The sequence below is a fragment of the Delphinapterus leucas genome, chromosome 5 (genome assembly GCF_059928025.1).
Source record: "Delphinapterus leucas isolate spDelLeu-1000000601 "Yukka" chromosome 5, BTC_Dleu_Yukka2, whole genome shotgun sequence".
In the NCBI taxonomy this organism is placed as follows: domain Eukaryota; kingdom Metazoa; phylum Chordata; class Mammalia; order Artiodactyla; family Monodontidae; genus Delphinapterus; species Delphinapterus leucas.
The window spans coordinates 1,302,604-1,326,892 of NC_143133.1; the positions used below are offsets into that span (position 1 = coordinate 1,302,604).

At 52.7% G+C, this 24,289-nt stretch overlaps 1 protein-coding gene across 1 annotated transcript; it reads right to left on the reverse strand.

Annotated features, from left to right (window-relative positions):
• Nucleotides 1-299: 299 nt before the first annotated feature.
• On the reverse strand, nucleotides 300-23,912 carry NELFA (negative elongation factor complex member A). The gene is made up of 11 exons (XM_022554892.3): nucleotides 23,636-23,912; nucleotides 8,296-8,467; nucleotides 6,800-6,961; nucleotides 5,220-5,309; nucleotides 3,623-3,753; nucleotides 3,464-3,533; nucleotides 3,200-3,288; nucleotides 2,313-2,424; nucleotides 1,315-1,598; nucleotides 1,106-1,205; nucleotides 300-998 (listed from the first exon to the last, which is right to left on the reverse strand). The coding sequence occupies exons 1-11, from the start codon at nucleotides 23,843-23,845 to the stop codon at nucleotides 814-816; spliced, it is 1,605 nt and encodes a 534-aa protein (XP_022410600.1). The 5' UTR covers nucleotides 23,846-23,912; the 3' UTR covers nucleotides 300-813.
• Between the last annotated feature and the right edge of the window lie 377 nt (nucleotides 23,913-24,289).

Genomic DNA, 24,289 nt, shown 5'->3' on the forward strand with positions numbered 1-24,289 from the left:
AGGCCAACGCGGCCTTGGAAGCACAAGTATCGTAGACAGTGCGTGTCGTTCTGATTTGGGGAAAAGGCTTTTTTTCCTGTTATAATTTGGTTCCCAAACCCCCGTTAAAGGTGACAGAGTCGGGAGAGGAAGCTGCAGACTCTTCTCAGCCCCGGAGGTGGTTGAGCCCCAGGCCCCTTTGACGTGCTCCCCACACCCGCATCATCCAGGAGTGACCCTTGGGCTGACCCCAACGTCACCCACCCCAGAGAGGGGCTGGGGCCCCAGAGCAGAGAGGTCGAGCTGGCTGGAAACACAGCTCTGGTGCTTTTTCTTTAGAAAAGCTAAAACTTTAATTAGGTAGTTTTTACAATGAAAACAGGTACCCAAGGACTGGTCTTAAATGCTCACAACGGTACAAAAGACAAATACAAAACCTGTGGGTGGTGAGCGTGTCCTGGCATCCCCCATCCCTGGGCACTGGCGGCCGTCCCCGCCCCGTTCTCAGACACACCAGGCGCCACCTTTGGTCCCTCAGCCGCGTGGGCGGGGAGAGGGATGCACGAGCAAGAAAGGCCCTCTCTCGCGGTCAGTGGGACTGAAGAAAAAATGAGAAAAGACGGAAGTCTAACAGGCAGAGCTGGTGCCAAGATTAGGAAGTTACACCTTTCGGGGCTAAGTTTAACATTCAGAACTGTAACACTGAATGCAAAAAAGTGTCTTAAATCACACAAAAGGGACCCATATTAAAATTTAGAAAATAAGTCCAAAACACCCCAGAGAAACTGAACCCAAAGCTCAAGTGGGCTGGGCCTCGCTGGCACGGCGGCGGCCCTAGGACGTGTTGGCCATGGGCTTGTACTTCTTGAAGCGCGTCCACTGGCCCGTGGCGTAGTTCATCTCGAAGACCGTGTCCACCAGCATGGTGGTGCTGCCCTGGCCGTCCGACTTGGGCAGGTCCTCCGTGTGCTCGCTCAGCTTGATCTGGATCACGTCGCCCTGCTCCTGGCACGGGTTCTCTGAGGGGGGCAGGGGCCGCTGGGTGGGGGCCTGGGGGCGCGGGGGCATCCCCCAACCCCCGCAGGACCCGGGCCCCCCCACCCCCCAGGGCCGGCCGCGGACCCACCTCGGGAGCCAGCCATGAAGCCCAGGATGAGGGCCTTCTCGGGCCGTGTGACCTTGTTGGCCGTCTTGAACATCTCCTGCGCGGCAAACATCTGCTCTCTCTGCGGTGGAGGAGCAGGGCTGGGTGCTGGGCCCTGCCGGCGCCCCTGCTGCGGGCGGGGCCGCACACACACACCCCACCCCACCCCCACCCCCGCCCCACACACCTACCGTGAGCGACAGGTTCTTCTTGGGCTGCTGCTGGGCGGGGGGCTGGGCCTGGGCCTGGGGGGCCACCATGGCCACCGGAGGCGTCTGGGTGGCAGGGGCGATGGCCGGGGGCGTGGTGGGCGTCAGGGGCGAGGTGGGCGCCGCAGGTGTGGGCGCTGCAGGGCTGAGGCCGCTGTTGTACAGGGGCGCCCTCTGCTTGAACTGTGCCGGCAGCGCGGGGCTGGGGGCGCTGGGCTCCTCGGGGGGCCGGCTGGCCTGCAGGCTGGCTTCCCGGTTAGGCGGGGCTGCAAGCAGAGCGAGGCCTGGGGGGCGGCCGGCAGGGCCAGGGACCCCACCTCCAAGAGAAGTGCCTGGGCCCTCCTGCCCACAGCTGGGGTGCGAGCCCTGGGCGGCGCCTCTGGGCACGGGGCACACGCCCCCGAGAGCCCCAGCCGGGAGCCAGAGGGCTCAGGCCTTCTGAGACCAGCAGGTAAGACGTCCAGGCGCTCGTGGGCTCCTGGGTGCTGGCGAGGGGACGGAGGGCTGCTTCCTGGAGCCCAACAAGCCTGCCTGACCCCCAGGCCCTCTCTGGCCACCCTCTCCCCGAGGCCAAGCTCCCCCCCCGGGCAGGCGACGCTGAGCCCGGGGAGCAAACGCCTCGGAGCAGAACCCACGGATCCCCCTCTACCTTTCCTTCCGCGCCTTCTTTCTCAAACTGTAGGGCTACGTGAGGACCCCGGACCCTGAGGCACTGTAACCTCAGCAGCCCCCCCTCCCGCTCACAAACTGGGCCTCACACCTGGCACCGCACAAGGGGCGCTGCCTGTCTGGCCCCGTGAAGGGCAAAGCAGCTGAAACCCCTGGGTTTACTTCTCGAAGCTCGTGCTGGGCAGGAGGGTCTTCCGGCCCCGGCGGCACCAGCAGAGGTCCTGACACCCAAGGAAGCACCACGTGGGCGAGTCCTGGGAAAATGCTGCTCCCTGCCTGGTGGGTGCTGCCCGCTCTGGGTGCCCGCTCACCTGGCGGGGCCTCGGAGCTGGGGATGTAGGATGAGGCAGGGACCACACTGGGTGTAGCCGGCAGGTAGCTCGTGGACGGCAGTGCAGGCTCGTTGTTCAGAGACCCGAGTTTCTAGAAGACAGAGACCATGGTTCCTCTCAAAAGCAGCCCGGGGGCTCAGCGTGAGCCTCTCCCAGTCCTGGATGGGGCCGGCTCCTCTGTGGGCCTCAGCGTCTCGGCCCAGCGTGAACCCGAACCTCCAGCCCCACAGGAGGGCCCCCACCCCCGGGAGCAGGACCGGGGGCACTGCTGTCCCCAGGGATGGAGACTGCTCCAGGCCAGGGGCCCCGTGCTCAGCAGTGCTGGACCCCAAGCGTCCGGCCCTGCCGCCGCCCCCATCCTGGAGCTGCCTTGTTGGGAGGGCGCGGGGTGGGGCGAGGCTGTCCCTGTTTGGTTAGGGACCCTCCCAAACCAGCCATCTTTGAGGTAAGAAGAAATTTTTTTTTTTAAACCACAAAAGCATATGAGAAAAGGAAGACACTCCTTTCAATAAAGTAAGAAAACAGCTCTGCAATGAGAAGTTTCCCACCACCCAGAAATGACCGACGTGACACACGGCGCCTGGCTGCCCAGCCCCTCCAGGCAGGCCGCACCGGCAGCGAGGGGCCTCCCGCAAGGCCGCCCTACCACCCCTGCGGGACAGGGGATGCCGAGGAGCCCTGAGCGCGTGGCGCTGTCCAAACCTGGGCCCGTGGGCACGCCAGCTCCCCGCCGGCGCCACCTCTTCTGCGTGTGTCCACGTACATACGTGTGCATCCACGCGTGTGCTCCCACGGGACGTGCCTCCGCGGCTAACGCTGGGAATGGGGGCACGTGCTCCGGCTGCCCGCGGCCCTGCAGCCCTTACCTGTGTGGACACCAGGCCGGCCGCGTAGTCGGGGGTGGCGTTCTCCACGACCGTCTCTTCCTTGGCTGGCTTCTCCACCGCCTCCGCGTCTGCGGGCAGAGCACAGGCCTCAGCGCCCCGGGCGGCGGCCCTCCCGGCCCGGGGCGGCGGTGACTCTGAGGACAGGTCTGCCCCGCAGGCTCGCCCCTCTCCAGCCGGAGGCGGTCTCGGTCTTGGCAGACGAGAGACCAGGGCCTCCGCGGGCGGACAGGCCCCAATACGCACCCAGGGTCTTCCTCCTCCTCTTGGCCTCCCGGCCGGCCCCGACCATATCCAGCTCGGAGATGTCGAGGAGCTGCCGACACAGACAGAAGCCCACCCTCAGCCCCACGGAAGGAGCGCGGCTGGTCCCGTGCGGGCGGGGCTGCCAGGGGACACGCCCACCTTCACGCCCCTCTCCTTCCGCAGGGGCGTCCTCGATGGCGGGATGGCAGTGCGGTTCCCCGCGGGGCTGAAGACGCTGGGGGCGGTGGGGCTTCGGAAGGGCGCCTGCTTCGGGATGCCTTTGAGCGGGGCTGCGGAGAGGATGGGCCGTCAGGGGGCCTCGCAGAGCGGCTACTCCGCCACCGCTGCGTATTCCGCTTGCCCGTCTCCGCCAGAGCTGCCCCTGCCGGCCTGCCAAGTGCTCCCCCGGAAGTGCTGCGCCTCCGCGAGGGCAGGTGCCAGGGGCACCTCCCTGTGCCCAAGCACCGGGGCATCGGGTCGGCCTGCCCAGAAAAGCACGCCGTGGCAATCAGCGACACCACAGCCAAACTGACGTCTCTGCCCAAGTTGCCAAACCAACAGAGACGCCACACCTGCATCCATCGACCGTAACACACCGAGTCCTTTATCACCACAGACAGGACTCTCAGCTTCCATTTCTTTCTTGCACCTCGGGGTTAACAGATGTGTTACAGGCTAGAGGCCCCACGCTGCAGCCAGAATCACCCTCCCTCTTCCCCTGGGCCCGGTTCCTCATCTCTCTCAAGGGGAAGGCACCTGACACATGAGGAACGGCTCCTTCTGAAGGGGGCCTGGCCCCTTCCCCAGGCATCCAGTGCCTCCCCATTCCTGCCACTGGGACCCGCCCCAGTGCTCAGCGAGCAGACACCAGGGCTGACTCACACCAAGATCATGTACGGCGTCCCAGGCCCGGTGCACAGGTGGCCCCTTGGCACGGCCAATGGGACAGGGCAGGGAAGCAGGAAGCACCCCTGAACCACACCGTGGGCACGCTGGGTCGGGGCGCCCGGCCGGAGTGTGGAAAGGAAGGTGAGGGGAGCTTTGTCAGGGGGACTGGCACGTGGGGGGCAGGCAGGGACATTACAGTGAGGGCCCCATGTCAACCTGATGCACTTCCAGGGCCACCTGGGGCAACAGCCGGCCCTGAGGAGACGGGGCCGGGCCCCCCACCCCCACCACAGTGCCGAGTCGGCCGACACCAAGACGGCAGCTCCCACCTGAGTGCTGTGGGCCCCGCAGGGAGGACCCCCACGAGCCCCCTCAGGCTCCCGTGGCAGCCTGGCTGCTGCTCTCACCGACCCACCTGCCCTGTCCGGTCGGCCCTGGGCCTGGGCAGTGTGGGGTGGGCAGGGAGCAAGAGGTGCCCTCCGGCCCCGAGGGAGGGACGAGGGCGCAGACCCGACGACACGACGGCGGCCCGGTCAGCCTCGAGCTTGCAGAGCCCTCGCCCCACGGAGAATCTGGGGTGGGCACGGGGCCGCAGGCGGCAGGACCTGGGGCGGAGGCGGCGGCCCATGCCCTCCACGGCCATAAGGACGAGCGAGAACTGAGACTGAGCATCTCCCTCCAATCCCGGTCTTTCCTCATCTCAGGCGGAGCCTTCCGGACCCTCCATAAGCGGAAGAGCCCCCCTCATTTCACACAACAGAGCCGGCAGCACCGCAGGGCCCGTGGCCCAGTCAGGTCGGAGTTCAACGACTGTGCTCCCGAGGAAGGGCGAGCCCTCCCCTCCGACCCCGCAGCGGCCCGGCCTTACTCGTGGTGTCCATCTTCCGCAGCAGCCCCCGGCCCTTGGCATGGAAGGGCACCCCCGCACTCCTCTTCAGCTGCTGGGCGGTCTCGGTGGCTGTAAGACAAGGTGGCCTGCGTCAGCGCCCACCGATGACAGCGCCTCCATCCGCGGGATTTACAAAGAAGGTCGAGTTGTAAGGATTGGAGCACAAACGCTCGCTTGTCTGCTTTCAAACTTACAACTATGCTTTCTGTGTAGGGCAGCGGTCCCCAACCTTTTTGGCACCAGGGACCGGTTTCGGTTTCGTGGAAGACAATTTTTCCTCGTACTGGGGTTGGCGGGGGATGGTTCAGGAGGTAACGCGAGCGGCGGGGAGCGGCGGATGACGCTTCGCTCACTCCTTTGCCCGCCGCTCACCTCCTGCTGCGCAGCCCGGCTCCTAACAGCCCGCGGTACCGGTCCGTGGCCCCGGGGTTGGGGACGCCTGGTGTAGAGAACTACACTTGCAGCAAGTAGGGCCCTGGCGGCTGCACCTCCTGGGGTGGGGTGCGGGAGGGGCCCCGATGAAGCGTCCTCACTGGTGGGTGGTCGCCTGGCACAACCTCACCCTTCCCTTCACAGAAGCATCAACGCGAGGCAGGAAACAAGCTCGGGGAGGGACGGAGCCCCACGCCCACCCGGCACCAGGTTCTGCCGTGGGGGGCTGGGGGCCCGGGCCGCGCACTGCCAGCTCCATGAAGCCACAGCGCAGGGCTGACCCCAGGATGCTGTCCATCCGGAACCGAGAGTCACGATGGCTGCTGTGTTTTTATTGGGGTTCTTTGAAAACAGGGCATTTATACGGGTTATTAATACCAACACCATAACCACTTGCAATAAAAGTTCTGCTACCAGTCAAAGGAATCCATTTCCTGGCCTTTTTCCGAGCAAGTATCTTCCACGTACATTTTAGAAACCACTACTTAAAAAAACATGAATAAAATGACCAAACATCTTTAAAGTCCAATTGAGATCATGTGCGAGAACGCGGCAGGCAGGGCTGCAGGAGCTAGGGCCCAGCCTCGCCAACCTCTTCCGGCTGCCTGTCTCATCACCCGTGTGGCTCAGGTGGTAGAGATTTCATTTTTGGAACAAAGATTACAAATACTTTAACCTGAAAATTCGGAAGTTTCTAAAGTAGACTTTTAGAACACACAGTTTAGCGTAGCAATCAATAAATTTCTAATAAAAAAAAAAACTACGTAGAACTCTGTCTTTAAAATACAGTTAACTACCATAAAACCTAAAAGAAATCTAAAAATAAAAACTACAGACATAGAACAAAAGCATGATTTGCTCAGCAGTCAGTTTTCCCAAATCTGCTGGACCTTCCAGGCCGGGCAAGGCAGCCCCCGCTGAGGAGGGTCCCGACGAGTCCCAGTGCACCCTAGGCCAGGCACACCCGCCCCCACACCCGCGTGCCGACAGCGGGCACTGAGTCCCAGCGCGCCCTAGGCCAGGCGCACCCGCCCCCAGACCCGCATGCCAACAGCGGGCACTGAGTCCCAGTGCCCCCTAGGCCAGGCGCACCCGCCCCACACCCGCGTGCCGACAGCGGGACTCACATTTCTGCAGGAGCTCGGCCCTCAGCGTGGCACTCTTCGGCTTCCTTTTCAACTGAAAATGTTTCACTGGGGGAGTGAGGGGCCCAGCGAGGGTCGTCAGGGCGTTTTTATTCAAGTACTGGCACTCCAGCGGGAGCATGGCCGACGCCTCACACTCGTTCACTGCTCGTTCGAGAACCAACATGTTAGGAGGTGCATTTCCCTTACACAGGCCCAATTTTCACCGCGAATATGAAAACGCACAGTTTCCTGTTTATAGCAGTGGAGCTTCTGCTTCGATCTCAAAACAGAAAACAAGTATCCACTGCCTGCCTGCCAAAGGCCAGCAGTCAAGGCCACCAACCTGAGCCAAAGGTCAAGGACAGGACAGGAGGGCTCAGCAGAATCCCTGTGGAGCTTTTCAAAGGCAGAAGCACCCGGGCCCCACCACAGATATCCATCAGCTACATTTGGAAGGGGCTCTGTGCACCCCTAGAGCAAGCGCCGTAGGAAGGGGCTCTGTGCACCCCTAGAGCAAGCACTGTAGGAAGGGGAAGCCCGTGGCCATCCTGGGTTCCCCCTCAGTCCCCACGGCCCCCACGGATGGTTTCTCCTGGACCCTCTGAATCCTGGCCCTCACAAGAAGCACCCAGGCACGTTCCCCAGGTCTGTGGGTTTACCAGGCAGTTAGAGCTCGGGAGAAGGTCCTGGGTGGGGAGCAGACACCAGTGCCACCGCTGTTCTTCCTGCCCCCGGGAGGCACGCGGGGCAGAAGCCCCTGGGCAGAAGACAGAGCAGGCCCCTCCCACCAGAGAGAGGACACCCAGGAGGGCGTGGACCTGTCTGGACCCTCATCAAGCTAATCACCAGGACAGAAGCATCTTGGGTTTGCGTTCCAATGCTCTGGAAGCATCCATGTAGCTTGTGGGCAGTTACAAGACAAGCGAAAGCCTACAGAGTAAGAGCGATCATCTCGCAGTTAAGAAGAGGCACTGGCAGCCACCCCTGGGGACGGCCAGGCCACCGCCCCTGCGGGACCGCAGGGGCACAGGTTCCATCTTTAAAGGGCTGCAGTTCCAATTCTCCAGACTAGGAGAGGAATTCAGGGAGGAACTGACCTTCCCATCTTTGCGTGTTCTAAGTGGTTTTCAGTCCGTGTTCCAGACAAGTAAACTGCTGATATTTCCAACACACAGTTATGAGCATCTACTCCGTGCCAGGGAATGTTCTAGGCTCTGAGTGGGCAGAGCCCGTGCCCTCATGGAGCTGAGTGCGGAGAGGGGTGCGTGAATGTGAAAGATAAAGCACGTACAGTGAGGAGGGAGCCTCTGGGCTGCTCCTGTCAAAGACTGGCCAGAAGCCAGCCAGCAGCGCCTGGGGCAGGGGTGCACGGATACAGCCAGCACCACACGGCACAGCATGCGACACTCTCGAAGTCAAACTCATGTTACAAAAGAGGGTTTTAAAGGACGACCCATCTCCCTCCACCCAGCGTAAAGCAAACACACCCAACCTACCCTTTTCTCTAAGTTCTCCTAAAATATCTTGAACGTTGGGATTCTGCTCTTCGAGGTCAAGGTTAAGAGATCCGGTGTCAGGAAAGGACTTCAGAATGTCGGCCACCATGAGAACCCAGGGGTCCGAGTCCAGGGTGGCGAGCTGGATGATCTCTGTGAGGGCACCCTTCATCTGCCGGGAGAGGAAAGATGGCAGTCCTTGTCGCCGACCCCACCCTGCCACCCCTGGCTCAGGCCTGCGGGGTGCACCTTTGCTCGTTCAGACACGGGAAGGAGCCCCCTTCAAGCCCGCCGGAGCTTCTGCGCGCACGGGGCGGGGCCCAGCCTCTTCAGCCACCGCCCCCATGCCGGCTCCGCCCTCAGGAGAGCCACGCCCCCCCCGCCCCCTCCGCCGCATGCCCACACCTCAACGGCTGCCCGCGCATCTCCCCACCGCCTCCCGGTGCAGCGGCCCGGCAAACAGAAGGGCCGCCCAGGACGGGGGGGGGGGGGCCGTTCCCGCCCCCTACTGGGGAACCTGCCACTGGGGCGTCTGGGGTGTGGGGAGCACCGGGGTGGGCAGGCCAACGCCGCGGCTCGGCACCTGCGGCGGCTGGGAAGGGACTGGGTACGGAAGGCCGCTGGGAGAACAGGGGCAAGTCCCCGCACGCCCCATGGCCATGTGACGGGCTCACGTGACAGAGGAGAGCCCGCAGGAGGCCGGTCCCCCCCCCCCCGAGGACCTGGCTCCCGGGGACAGGCCGTGGCCGGCGTGTCTGCTGCGCTCGAGGTGCCGCTTCCTCCCACAGGTGCAAGTGGCCACAGCGGCCCGCGGTCACCGCTGCTTAAGGCCCAGACGCGGGCCCAAGCCTGAACACGGCCCCCCTCACACCTGCCCTCTCCCACCCAAGCTCCTGGTCCACCTGTCACCCCTCACCTGGCAGCTCCCCCTCGCCTGCGCTGACACATCCATCCCCTCAGGCTCTGGCTTAACCCTCATGCCCAGCTTCCCACCACCCTCAGGAATCAGGATCCCCTCACCTGCCCCGGAAGCCCCGGCCCGCCTCCGGTGGTGGTCCAGACAGAATGCCTGGCTGAGCCCCGCATCCCCCCAGGCGCACGCGCAGCCGAGGTCGAAGCGTCAAGGCTCTGGCATTCCCGCCTGAGGCTGGGCTCCTCCCCTTGGCCAAGCACAGGGCCGGGTGCCAGCTGACCCAACTCTAAAAGGCTGTCTCTTGAAATACATGGAAATAAGTTCTTTTGACGTGTGGCAAAATGGTAAACGCTTATTTATTTTTTAACATTTGTGCTGGGGGCTTTTTTGATGTTTTAGAAGAATGAGCCCGTCTACCACCTTCCCCCCTGTATTTAGCTGAGCTATCAACTCTTTCCTACGTTAAAAACAAAAGGCCAACAGTGAGAGGCCGGTGTACCGCAAAAACAAAAACAAAAGGCACGAAATGAAAAACAATTTTATCTGTCACTTACTATGAGTTAAAGAGTGAAAACGTGTCCCTGGCAAACTAAAGTTATATAAAAAACATAACAAAGAAGCCCCCCCTCATACCTAAGTCCCAAACTAAGTAGCTCCACACAGATGGCAGGCTGCGCCCTCGGCAGTCACCCCAAAGCGTTAGGAACGAGAGACACACACACACTGCGCGTGAGGGGACGCCCAGGTGATGGGGAGAGGGGAGCCTGCAAATGGAACTGAGGTGGCCCAGCAGGAGGAGCTACCTCCCACGCCCGAGCCCAGAACTGCAGAGAGGGCCAAGGGGCAGGGGACCTGGAGCCCTCTGACGCTGCCTGGGGCAGGGCGCAGGCTGTAAGATGGTGCGGCCATTAGAAAAACCATCTGGCACTTCCCCAGAAAGACAAACAGGCAGCTCCCTGGTGGTCTAGTGGTTAGGACTCTGTGCTTGCACAGCTGAGGCACGGGTTCAACCCCTGGTCGAGGAACTGAGATCCACAAGGCCGCGCAGCCAAAATTTAAAAGAAAAATGACAGATAACCACGTGAGCTAACAACTCCACTCCCAGGTACAGACCCAAAAGAACTGAAAACGTATGTCTACCCAAAAACTCACACGTGAATGGCTGGCTGTATTTGTAACAACCCAAAAGTGGAAGCAACTCCAAGGCCATCATCTGATGAATGGATGACCAAAATGTCGTTTATCTATACAACGAAACATTATTTGGCAATAAAAAGACACACGACGTGACAATGTGGTGAACCGTGAAAACATGAAGCTCTGTGAAAGAAGCCAGACCTGAGAGAGCACACGCCGGATGGCTCTGTGCGTGTGAAACGTCCAGGACAGGTCACCCACAGGCCCGGGAGGTGGGACGGTGGTCCTGGGGCTGGGGTGGGGACAGGGAGTGACTGCCAGTGAGCTAGGGGTTTCCTTCTCAGAAAGACGAAAACGTTCTGGTGTCAGGTAGTGGCAATGACTGCACAGCACCGTGATGTACCATAACCACGGATTTGTACACTTTAAAAGAATGAATCCTATGCGAATATCTCAGTTTGAGAAACTGTATGAGGAAAAAATCAGGGGGCCATAAGGCAAGCTTAGCCAAAGGCTGCAGACGTCTCCAAAGTTGGCGTCACACCTGGGCTCCTGCCTGGAGGCGGAAGTGTCCCTGGCCCTGGTTGGGCACCATGTTCCCAGATGTCAGAAGTCCGGGTGCCCAGGAAGCACAGCTGAGCTGTCTCTGGAGGGGGCAGCCTGGCAGTGGGCCGGCAAGGACAGGCCTGTGACCAAGGGATGGTCCTTGTCACCTGGAACACGGCTCTGGCCCTCCCTGACACGGAGCTCCTGTAAAAGCTGGGCCAGGAAGCATGTGCTTCAGTCCAGAGGAGTCACAGTAGTGGAGGAACCAGCAGACAAGGAACCAAGAGTCAAACGGAAAGAGGACAGGACAGAAAACACCAATAACCACTAGACACGCTTCTACTGAGCACACGATGTTTATGACCAGGTAGAGCGCCATGAATTTTTAAACTCTCTAAACTAAGGACATAAAGCAGAGAAATGAGCTCAAGACACAGCAAGACAACAAGAGGTAACAAAATCAATAAAAAGACCATACCTCAAAATAGACTTAAGACGTCACTAAATCTCTAAGAATGCATTATAATGACAAGGAGCCCCCCAAAATGCTTGAATGGATGACAAGGTGTATGGTGCTTTCAATACCATAAAGACAGACACTTTCCCTCAGTAATCTGTAAGTCTAGGGTGACCCCACTCAAGTTGCAGAAATATTTTCTTCACAGAACTGGACAATCTGATTCTAAACTTCCTATGAGAAAAGCAATAAACAAAAATAAGAAAAAAAAATTTTTTAAGGTAACAAGAGAAAGATCGATTTTACCAGACATTAAAATTACAAATGCCACATGATTAAATACGTTCCTTACCTCTCACTTTATTCCCAGATAAACTTCAAATGGATCAGATTTCAATTTGAGAAATGAGACTGTAAAAGCACAAGGAGAAACCATAGAAGTCTTTCTTTTGTATGACTGCTAAGGAAGAAGCCTTCTGTAGTTATGATTCTAAACCAAGGAGCCATAAAAGACATGAATTTGAATTTTACTACTTAAGTATTTTTCCCATGGAAAACCACCAAAAAGCTCCAAATTCCCTAAATTAAATCAAGAGAAATGGCAAACTGGGTGAAAAAAATACTTTGCAACTCCTATCACAGGCAATTAAAAAAAAATGCACACATATATATGAGTGTGTATATTTTATAGATGTCTATATATATAAAGAACAAACACACATATATAGAGATTGATCTTACATGTCAATTTTTTAAAAGTTTACCACTAGAAAAATGATTTAAAACTTTAAAAAATGCAAAGGATGCTCAGCCTCATTCAACATAAGAGAAATGCAAAATAAACGTAGGAGGAGATACAATTCCCACTTCAGGGATGGGCAGGGCGGAGCGGGGTGGCCCCTGCTGGCCCGCCTGGGAGGACGGGCATGATGGCGAAGGGCTTTGTGGCACACGCTCCTGAGTCCAACCATCTCAGGCCAAACCCCGAATCTGTCAGCACTCCCAGGACAGCCTGGGGGTGCGTTAGCAGCAGTGGCTCGCAGTCATCTGGGGATTCAGCACTCGGAACAGCGTCTGGCAGGAGCGAGAACACCTCCCAGGGAGCAGGCGACCACACACTGACAAGAACTTCAATGGGCATAACCTCTACTAAGTTTATTTTATTTATTCTTTTAAATTTTTGGCCGCACGGCGCAGCTTGCAGGATCTTAGTTCCCCGACCAAGGATCGAACCCACGCCCTCGGCAGTGAAAGCATGGAGTCCTAACCACTGGACCGCCAGGGAATTCCCTCTACTAACTTTATTTTAGTGATACTCATCACAGTTTATGACGTATGTGCTTTTTGCCTGAGCAATTAGCACTTCCTAGAATTTATCCTCTGGATTAGAGATCTAAATGCAAGACCCGATACTATAAAACTCTTGGAGGAAAACACAGGCAGAACACTTTCTGACATAAATCACAGCAAGATATTTTTGGATCCATCTCCTAGAGTAATGGGAACAAAAACAAAAATAAAGGAACCATGAACAAAAAGACAACCTACAAAATGGAGAAAATATTTGTAAATGATGCAACCAACAAGGGATTAATCTCCAAAATATACAAACAGCTCATAAAACTCAATATAAAAAAAACCAAATCAAAAAATAGGTAGAAGATCTAAATAGACATTTCTTCAAAGAAGACATACAAACGGCCCAAAGGCACATGAAAAGATGCTCAACATCGGTAATCATTAGAGAAATGCAAATCAGAAGTACAATGAGGTACCACCTCACGCCGGTCAGAACGGCCATCATCAAAAAGTCTACAAGTAATAAATGCTGGAGAGGCTGTGGAGAAAAGGGACCCCTCTCCTACACTGTTGGTGGGGATGTAAACTGGTGCAGCCACTATGGAGAACAGTATGGAGGTTCCACAAAAAAACTAAAAATAGAGCTACCATACGGTCCTACAATCCCACTCCTGGGCATATATAAGGAGAAAACTCTAATTCTAAAAGGTACACACACCCCAGTGTTCATTGCAGCACTATTGACAATAGCCAGGACACGGAAGCAGCCTAAGTGTCCCTCGACAGAGGAACGGATAAAGAAGATGCGTTACATATATACAATGGAACATTACTCAGACATAAAAACAATGAAATAATGCCATGGATGGACCCAGAGATTATCATACTAAGTGAAGTCAAAAAAAGACAAATATTGTATGATATTATTTATTTGTGAAATCTAAGAAAAATGATACAAATGAACTTACACACAAAACAGAAATAGACCCACAGACATAGAAAACAAACTTATGGTTACCAAAGCAGGGGAGGGAGAAATAAATTAGGAGTTTGGGATTAAAATATACACACTACTATATATAAAAGAGATAACCAACAAGGACCTACTGTATAGCACAGGAAACTACACTCAATATTTTGTAATACCCTATAAGGGAAAAGAACCTGAAAAAGAATATGTATGTATGCGTGTATGCGTGTATGTGTAACTGAATCACTTTGCTGTACCCCTGAAACACAACACCGTTAAGTCAATTATTAATATATTTCAATAAAAATAAATAAAAACTACAAAAAAAAAAAGAAGAAGAAGAATGTATCCTCTAGTTACCTTGCACACCTGAGAGAATTCACTGCAGCAAAAGACAGGAAACAGCTGCATGTCCACCAACGGGACGGGAGACCAAGTAGATAAAGTAGGTCCTGTGAGGCAGGAAAAAGAATGCAGCTACAGCGTGGGCACTGGTATGGAAGCATCACCAAGACGGATTTGCAATTAGTGTGAATCTCTATAACTCATCCATCCTACAGACACGGGGGCCCCCTCCACTAAGGGCCTGGCAAAGCGGGGTATTAGGGATACAGAGACACACAAGACACAGGACCTGGTCTCAAAAAGCTCACAGGTGAGCACTAAAGAAACTGAGAACTCACTTGTGTTCACAAAAACCTACTGCTATAGGTTGAACTGTGCCCCTTCAAGATTTGTTGGAGTCCTTACCCCAGGACCTCAGAATCTGACCTTATTTGGAGACAGGGCCTTTATGGAGGTCATCGAGTTAAAATGAGGTCATTCAAATGGGTCATAATCCAACACAACTAGCATCCTTACAAAAAGGGGATATCTGGACAGAGATGAACACACACAGAGGGAAGATGACGTGAAGGCTCCTGTGGAGAAGCCGGTCACGGCACTAGAGCAATGCCCCTACCAGCCAAAGAACACCTGAGGCCACGAGAAGTTCGGAGAGAGGCATGGATTTGACTCCTGGCCACTCAGAGCTGTGAGACAACACACTTGCGTTGTTCTAAGACATCTACTCTGTGGTACTTTACTGCAAACTAATACAACTACCATGAGGCAACTGGACAAGATTTTACAAAAACGTTCGAGGAGAAAAAAAGGGGAGGTTAAAGACAAAAGAGACCACTGTTATGAGCTGAATGTTTGTGTCCCCCCTCAAGTTCACATGCTGAAACCCTAATCTTTGGGAGGTGACTAGGTGTGAGGGCTGGGCCTTGATGAATGGGATTAGTGTCCTTATAACAGAGCCCCCAGGGCAGGGCTCGCTCTCTCCTGCCACGGCGGAGCACACAGCCAGAAGGCTGCCATCTGCAAGCCAGGAAGAGGGCCTTCACAAGAAACGGAATCAGCCAGCTCAGACGAACAGTTCATCGTGGGCTTTCTTTCCATCATCCAAAATTTTAAGAAAATAAATGTCTATTATGTAAATCACCAAGTTTATGGTATTTTTGTTATGGGAGCCTGAGCCTTTAGATTAAATAAAATCATCAGTGAGAATCCTGCCTTTAGCACTCTCGTAGTAATAAGCTTTTATGGGTCTCAGGGGGGAGACAGATGCAGAGTAAGTGAGGGGCTCCCAGTTCTTGCCAAGAGGGCAGACTGGCGTGGGCTGCTGGAACATCACACACAGAGACACACATGGCACCACAAATCCACAAGAAAAGGAGAGTTGGCTTGCATTTCAACGCATGGCTGGGAACCCTGGGCTCAGAACAGAGAAAAATAACACCTTCTCCCCATCCAACCACACAAATGAGGTGTAGTACTGAGGCATTAGAGATGGATCTCTGAACGGGAGAGCTACAAAGTGAGGAGAAACAAAAGCAGCACGTTTAATGACTTCTTAAACAAAACTTCAAAACACAAACCATGAGCCAAAAACATATTACTGTGCATTAAAGGAAAGGTGATGGGCAAATGGGAAGTCTAGCAGGCAGATGGATCTGTAATGTTCAAAACCAGCAGTGTTCAACATTAAAATATACAAAGAGGTCCCGCAAATCAACAAGAGGATAGCAACCCCAATAAAACACAGGCAGGTGTTATTTATGGGCAACGTACAAAGAGGAAATCTGAGACGGCAACAAACCCAGCCACAGATACCTCAAATGAACTGGAAAAAAACCCAAATGAACACACCGCAGCACTTTCCAACCACTGATTTGCAAAAGCAGAAAAGTGGACAAGGCCAAGTGCTGGGGGGTGAGGGAGATGGCACAGGTGCCCACAGTGCGGGCACCTCAATGCCACCACTTACGCAAATACCTTCTATGACCCAACAATCTCACCCCTGGGCATAGATTCCAAGTAAATGTTCACAGCAACCCACGGGTAAGGAGCTTTGTGTCACAGCATGACTGCTGTGGCTGAGCTGCGGGCAGCCTGCTATCAGTGCTGGAGGGCGGCATGCATGGGGGTGGCAACAGTCGGCTGCAGCTGAGCAGGTCAGGAGTTGGCACACTTTTCTGTAAAGGGCCAGAGACTGACTATTTCAGGCCCTGGGGGCTACGCAGCTCTGTCTCATCTTTTTTCACTAACCCTTTAATAATGCTCAAAACATTCTTAGTTTACAGACTGTACAGAAAACAAGTCACAGGCCTCAGTTTGCCAACCCTAGGGTTAGATGAACGCAACACAAGTGGATATTAAAAACACATTTTGTTTACAAAAACTGAGATATGTAAGACAACAGAATTTATATCAATTAAAAATACACGCATCCCCCCACCCCAATTTGAGCAAACACTTTACCAGAGAGCCTCAACACCTTTAGTCACCATGGAAACGTAAACTGAAACCTATTAGAGTGTTTGCATTAAAAAAACCCACCATGACCTTCACACTCCTCTGGGGATATTGAAATGATACAAGCACCCCGGAAAGCAGTTCAGCAGTCTCCTAGCAGGGGACCTGCCCATCCTCTCCCAGGTGTCTCCTCTAGAGAAACGGCGACAGTCCACACAAGGACCTGTCCATACATGTAAACATGTCCATTCAGAGGGACACTACTCGGCAGGAAGAGTTACGAGCTACTAATACACATAACACAAGCGTGAACTCAAGATAAGGATGCTGAGAGCCAGACAAAAACAGCACTATTAATATAACATTCCAGGAAATGCCAACCAAGCTATGGAGACAGAAAGGAGATCGGTGATTACTCAGCACAGGGAGAGGGACAGGACGGTTACAAAGAGGCAGGAGGAGAATGTTATCTTCACTGTAATGGTTTTACAGGTGTGCACATGTCACACTGTACACTTTCAATGTTTATGTCAATTATACTTCAAATGAAAAAAAGTCCCTAAAAACAATACACATTTTTAAAGAACACTCACAAAAAAACACGTAATAGAAGAGAAGAGGGCAAGTTGCCACCTATGGGGAAAGTGGAGTAGGATGTGGGAATAAAACAGAGAAGCTAAACAGAAGAGACTTTGAAGGGAAATCAGTAAATAAGTTTAACAACAGAATAAGAAAGAGACGGAATAAGTCCGATGCTACCCAGATCATAACAGGCAGGAAAAAAAACGGCTTGAAAATACCAAAGAGGCTGCACAGAAAACAGAGGGAAGTCTCCCACACACCTGACTGGAGATTCAGAGAGAAAGGGAACAGAAACTGGGACCAAGGCAAGGTCTATAGAGGAAATTGTTAAGAATTAACAGATGAAAGATAATCACAATTTCAAGAAGCCCAACAAACTTTGTAGGATACATTTTTAAAAATTTTTTCACCAAAACACATCCTAGGAAATTGCAGAACTACAGAGTGAAGCCACTGTCCTGGGCCAATGGGCCCAAGGCCCTCAGGGGCAATCCTATGGCCTGACATCAAGTTACTGACTCGCTGGGACCATTGGAGTCCCACGCCAGAGGCACTATGGGCACCTGACCACAGAAAGGAAATGACTGAGGTACTTGACTCTGGGGGACAGTGGAGTTTAGGTAAAATTCTAATGAAGTGGCGAGTCTGTGTGTAAAAGGTCAGTGTCAGAACTGTCAGGTGGACCTGGGTCCAGTTTCCTTAGAAACAACAACAGTGAGAGACGTGGGTGTCATGCTCACACACCCCTTATCCGAGCCTCTGCACCTGGGCTGGAAACTGAGGCTGCTTCTTTGTGTCAAAGTGTCTTAGATCCTCCAAGCAAAAGTGGGATGTTTCACTATTACTGATATGACTTTAAACAGCAGTTTCCGAGAGTCTGTGATTTTCATTTTTTTAAAAATTTATTTATTTTTGGCTGCGTTGGGTCTTTGTTGCTGTGCGCGGGCTTTCTCTAGTTGTGGTGAGGGGTGGCTTCTCTTGTTGCGGAGCACAGGCTCTAGGCGCATGGGCTTCAGTAGTTGTGGCACGTGGGCTCAGTAGTTGTGGCTCACGGGCTCTAGAGCGCAGGCTCAGTAGTTGTGGCACACGGGCCCAACTGCTCCGCAGCATGTGGGATCTTCCTGGACCAGGGCTCGAACCTGTGTCCCCTGCGTTGGCAGGCGGATTCTTAACCATTGCGCCACCAGGGAAGCCCAAGTCTGTGATTTTTAGACAACAGAGTTTCTCAGTGAATAAGGCAGCCATAGTGATTAAAGGGCATGCTGTGACGATTCACAACTGTGACATGTCCTTGGGGAAACACTGTTTCTTATTCACTTGGCAGCTGGCCTGATCTGTTACCCCAGGTGATAAATATGTAGCTATCCCAGTCACTGATCACTGGAATCCCTAGGCTTCCCACAGCAGTCTCATGAGTTGGATAATTTTACATATTAAAGAGTTACCTCAGGCAGCCCTAAAACTCTCCCTAAAACTTCCTTTGATGGCAATGCTAAGGACCTGGACAAGAGGGGTCACTGGTTTTCTCAGTAGCAGCATTTACAGGTTCCTCAAAGCCCTTTCAAATATAGCTAAAACATTATGAAGTCAGTATTTACATTTTACGACACTCTGTAGTTAGCAAAACACCTCATGTACATTGCCTCCTGACATCATTCTTACTTCCTGGACCAAATTCTAAATTCTTTGAGAGCAGGGGCCCTAAATCACTTCTGTACCCCTCACTGAATAAACTAAAATACTGGACCATTAAAATCTCTTTTCCTCTTCCCTCCTATTAGTTAAGAACTGTTGCTGACTTAGCTTTTAAGAGAAATAGATACATCACAAAACAAGTGAACTGATTTCGAGATTTCATTAAGAAACTCAAGTTGTAGCAGACGCTGTGTACGATGTTTACTTTTATATGTCCCGGCCAAGGGGTCAAAAGTTATTCTTGGTGTGTCTGTGAGGATGTTTCTGGATGAGATTAACATCTGAATTGCACAGACTGCCCTCCCTAATGTGGACGTCCCTCATTAAATCAATTGAAGACCTGAACAGAACAAAAAGGCTGAGTAAGATGGAACTCCTTCTGCCTGACTGTTGAGCTGAGACTTCGGTCTTTTCCAGTCTTGGGACTTGGATGAAATACTGGCTCTTCTTGGGTCTCCGACCTGCTGGCTTTTTAGACTGGAACTACACTTTAGCTCTCCTGGGTCTCACACTTTCTGGCTGCAGCTCCTGGGACTTCTCAGGAGGCTTTTGGGAGCCAATTCCTTTCAATAAAAACCAGCATCTCTCCCCGCTCCCCCCCCATATGTTATATATAGGTATACGTAAGGTACACACGCATCCTGTTTGTTCTGTTTCTCTGGAGACCCCTGGCTAATGCAGTGCAGAACACACACAGCCCAGCCATCTAGTCCCCCTGTATCTATGGTCCCAGGTAAAAAAGCTTAATCTTCAGAATGTTATCCCCTAAGGTATCAGACCCTAAAGAAAGATAATTAAAATAGCTAAGTGAATTGGGATGTTTTGGAAAGTTTGTTTTGTTTTGTTGTTTAACACTGAATATATACTAAAAATGCCTTTCAGAAAACTAAATTATCCAGAATGGCCTAGTTCATTTTCAATCTAGCTAAGCAAGTTCTTCATTATAATTTCTTGTAATGCAGACAGAATCCAAGAACAAACTATGTATTTTAAAAAAATCAATGAAAGAAAGCTGGTATACCTATATCAATGCTGGACAAAAGTAGACAGAACATTACCAACTATAGAGACCGCTAGATAAAGATCCATGGTTCAGTTCACAAGGCAACAATAACAATTCCAAACTTGTGTGCACCTGATAACATAACCTCAAAATGTAGAAAGCAAAAGTTGATAAAACTATAAGGACTAGACAAATCCATAATCACAACAGAGATAAACACATCCCCTCATTAACTGATAAATTTTTTTAAATCAGTAAGAATACAGTAGACCTGTACAACACGATTAAACAAATTTGACCGAATGAACATATACTGGGCAATGGATCACAAAACTTGATCATAAAAATGCTTCTGAAACTCACTTGCAATGTTTACAAAAACTGACCATATATTTTGCCATTAAGCAAATCTTAAATTTCAAATGACTGAAATAATATAGACTATATTCGCTGACAAGCACTCAATCCAGCTAGAAATCACTAGTAAAAACATAACTAAAACCTCCCTCCCTCCAATGTATGGAGATTAAGAAAAATTTCTAAATTACAAAAGGGTCAGTGAGGAAATCATCATAGAAATTACAAAATATTGTGACTTGGTAATGAAAACACTATCAAAACTCGTAGGATGCAGTGATTAGAAAATAACCAGGACTTCACTGGTGGCGCAGTGGATAAGACTCCGCGCTCCCAATGCAGGGGGCCTGGGTTTGATCCCTGGTCAGGGTTCGAACCCTGGGTTCGATCCCTGGTCAGGGAACTAGATCCCACATGCATGCCGTAACTAAGAGTTCACATGCCACAACTAAGAAGCCCGAATGCTGCAACTTAACTCCCAGTGCAACCGAATAAATAAATAAAATAACCTGTGGGACCTCCCTGGTGGTCCAGTGGGTAAGACTCTGCACTCCCAATGCAGGGGGCCCAGGTTCAATCCCTGGTCAAGGAACTAGATCCCACATGCATGCCTCAACTAAGAGTCCGCAAGCCGCAATGAAGACCCAGCACAGCCAAAATAAATAAATAAACATTTTTTAAAAAATGATAAGAGAATGTTATTATCTGCTTTATGCTAATACATTTGAAGTTTTAATAGGAACTGCCAAATCACTAGAAAATATATAATATCCAGAAAATTTTACTTACGAAGAACATAAAACCAAGCATCAACACTAAAATATGTTCCCACAAAGAAAATCCAGGCCCCCAGATGGCTTTATCACTAAGTTCTACCAAATATTTAGAAAGAAATAATTCCATTGTTAGACAAACTTTCCAAAGGAGAGGAAAATAGAAGATACATTACCACTCCTTTTATAAGGGTAGCATAACTTCAACACCAATATCTGACAAAGACAGTCTGGGAAAGTAAAATTAGAGGTTAATCTCACCCATGAACACAGATACAAGATTCCTACACAAAATACCAGAACAACAAAATCCTACATATAAAATGACCAAGTTAGGGATATGCCAGGTTGGTTAACAGCTAATGCTATTCTGGGACCTCCCTGGTGGCGCAGTGGTTAAGAATCCACCTGCCAATGCAGGGGACACGGGCTCCATCCTTGGTGTGGGAAGATCCCATGTGCCGCGGAGCACCTAAGCCCGTGCGCCACAACTACTGCGCCTGTGCTCTAGAGCCCGCGAGCCACAACTACTGAGCCCACGTGCCACAACTACTGAAGCCCGCGTGCCTAGAGCCCGTGCTCCGCAACAAGAGAAGCCACCGCAATGAGAAGCCCGCTCACCGCAACAAGGAGTAGCCCCTGCTCGCCACAACTAGAGAAAGCCCGCCCATCAATGAAGACCCAAGGCAGCCAAAAAACAAAAACAAAAACAAAAAACACAATGCTATTCTGTAAATGTGGCAAACTATATGTCAATAGACATTATGAACATTTGATAAAATTCAATATTCATTCATGTTCACATCTACTACAATTGTTACCCCCAAACCGGGTTCACCTCTTGATGAGTGTTGAGCCAAAAGACACAACCAAGCCAAAAAGAAGGAAGGATGTATTCCTTGCAGCCAGTAAGGGGAACAGCAGGATCTTTCCCAACGCCAAAAGTGAGGAAGTTTTAAGCTAAGGGTACATGCATATTCATGAGGGGGCTTTGGTGGTTGACGCAAGTCACATGGCTCAAGGTCATCATTCCATCCTCCGCCTGGGTGGGGGTCTTAGCTCTTGCAGAACTCAAAAGATGTGTATCAGATTATTACTTACATCCCTGGAGGAAGAACTAGGACTCTGCTTTATCGCCGAACTACCATTTCTTAACCGCTTTTCCTTTGTTCCTGCATTCTCTCACTTCCCTTAAGATCCTTAATTACTGAGACCTGTTCAAGGGCAAGCATTGTGGCCAGGCTTCGATCCCAACATGGCTTCGGCCAAAAATGGCTTTTTCTTATTTAAAGTTTTGGCCATGAACTCAGGACAAGTATGGTTAATAAACAGGTTATGCAGGAGACAAACTTCCACCCACCCCAGGCCAGGTTCTTGGAGGACTCTGCACAGGAGAAAGACTCTGTATAGGCGGAAGGCAAAACTGGACATCTCTGACAAGACAACAGGGAGTTCCCTCCCTCGGCCCCCCAGCAGGGAAGCATATCCTAAGAGTACACCTGCTTAGATACAGCTAAGAGCTTCTGTGACTTTGAAGACTCCATGGAGAAAGCTAAATCAAGACACAACTGGAAGAAATCTGCAACATACACATCCGAAAAAAGGCTGCTATTCAAAATTTATTTTTTAAAAAACTCCTACAAAGCGGGAATTCCCTGGCGGTCCAGTGGTTAGGACTCCACGTTTCCACTACTAGGGTTCAATCCCTGGTCTGGGAACTAAGATCCTGCAAGCCGTGCAGTGCAGCAATAAATAAATGTTTAAAAAATAATAATAAATAAAACTCCTACAAAGCAATGAAAAAAATACATCGGGGGAAAATTTTTTCTTGAACAATTAACAAAAAAGGACATCAAATAATGAATAAGCACATGAAAAGATGCCCAACCACAGGCATACTCAGAGAATGGAACACTAGTCAGCAGTGAAAATTAAACCACAGCGGGGCCGCAGGTTGGATGAATGTGTCAAGGTGTCAACACGAAGAAGACAGACACACCCACATCACTCACGCGAAACACACGATATGATACCGTAACATTAAGTTCAAGCCAGGCAAAACCAAACTGTACTGCTGAAAAACGCCTATACAACTGATAAATCACAAGGAATGGCAGAGAAGTGATCACCTCCCAAAGTGAGCGAGGGGAGAGGGCAAGGGTTGTGATCCGGAACAGGTGGGGGAGGTCTCTGGACACAACTTTATTCTGTTTCTCTTGTACACGTTATATATAAAAAAAACAACTATCAACTACAATAACGGCGCAGTCACTGCGACAGTAGTTGGGGAACGTTTAAACAACTACGGCGGCGCCTCAACATTTTGAAAAACTACTTACTTTGCGCACAAAGCGACACAATTTACCGTTAAGGAAAACAAGCAGAGAACAAGTCGGACAGACCCACTGATGAGAACGATGCAAGAACACGAGCCACTGTGGCAAGAACCCAGTGCGCAGGGTGACCGAACCGGGTGGGTACCCCGACAGGTGAAAGCAAGAAAACCGAGGTGGGCGCTGAGCCCGAGGCGGGCCCCCGACAGCCCGACCCCCCCTCCCCCCGTCCGGGCACCTCGCCCGCGGCTCCGACAGGTGCAGGCGGGCAGCTAGGGCTCGCGTCCACCGCGGGGGGGCGGTGAGGAGGGGGAACGGGTCCGCGAACTGCGAGGGTCCGAGGGGCGGGAGGGGGGAGGGGAGGGGAGGGACGGGAGCGGGGGAGGAGGGTCCGCTAGGGCCGGCGTCTCGGGTCCCGGGGAGGCGCGGCCCCGAGGGGGAGACCGGCGCCGCGTCCGCACCGCCGCCCGCCTCACCTCGTCCACCGTGCGGCGCGGGAGGTGCAGCGTCCCGAGCAGCAGCTTGAGCTTCACGGCCGACGAGAGGCCGTGGAAACAGAGGCGGATGTTGTCGATAACCGCAGCCGTGAGCAGGGACGCGATGCTGGGCGGCGCCCACAGCTCGTCCGTGGCCCCCAGCTTGTTGTGCAGCCACAGGCCCGTGTCGCTCTCCCGCATGGACGCCATCTTGAGAGGGAAAAAGCCGGCCACTGCCGAGCCGGCATCTTATGAGGACACCTACGCGCCCGCGGCGAGGACCCTCAACATGGCGGCGCCCGCAGGGCGAGCGGCTGTGACGTCACCAGAGGAGGCGGGGCCTCGGAGAGACGCTTCGCGGCGGCGCGAGGACCAGCCGCCGGCCGCCGTAACGTAACATGGCGGCGCCCGTGGCCCGATCTCGAGGGCCGCGGAAGATGACGTTAGCAGAGGAGTGGGCTGGCTCGGCCGACCTACGCCCCCTTCAGCCCTGAAGTGGACAGAACCCCGACGCGGCGGCTGGCGAGGGGCCCCGCCCCTCCACGGACGGCCGCCGGGGGGCGGCCAGGACGCCGGGTTCCCGCGCCGCTGGGAGCGAGGTTGTCGAGGTCAGAAGGACATTTAGGGAAATATTTGCCAAATAGAGTCGGGTGG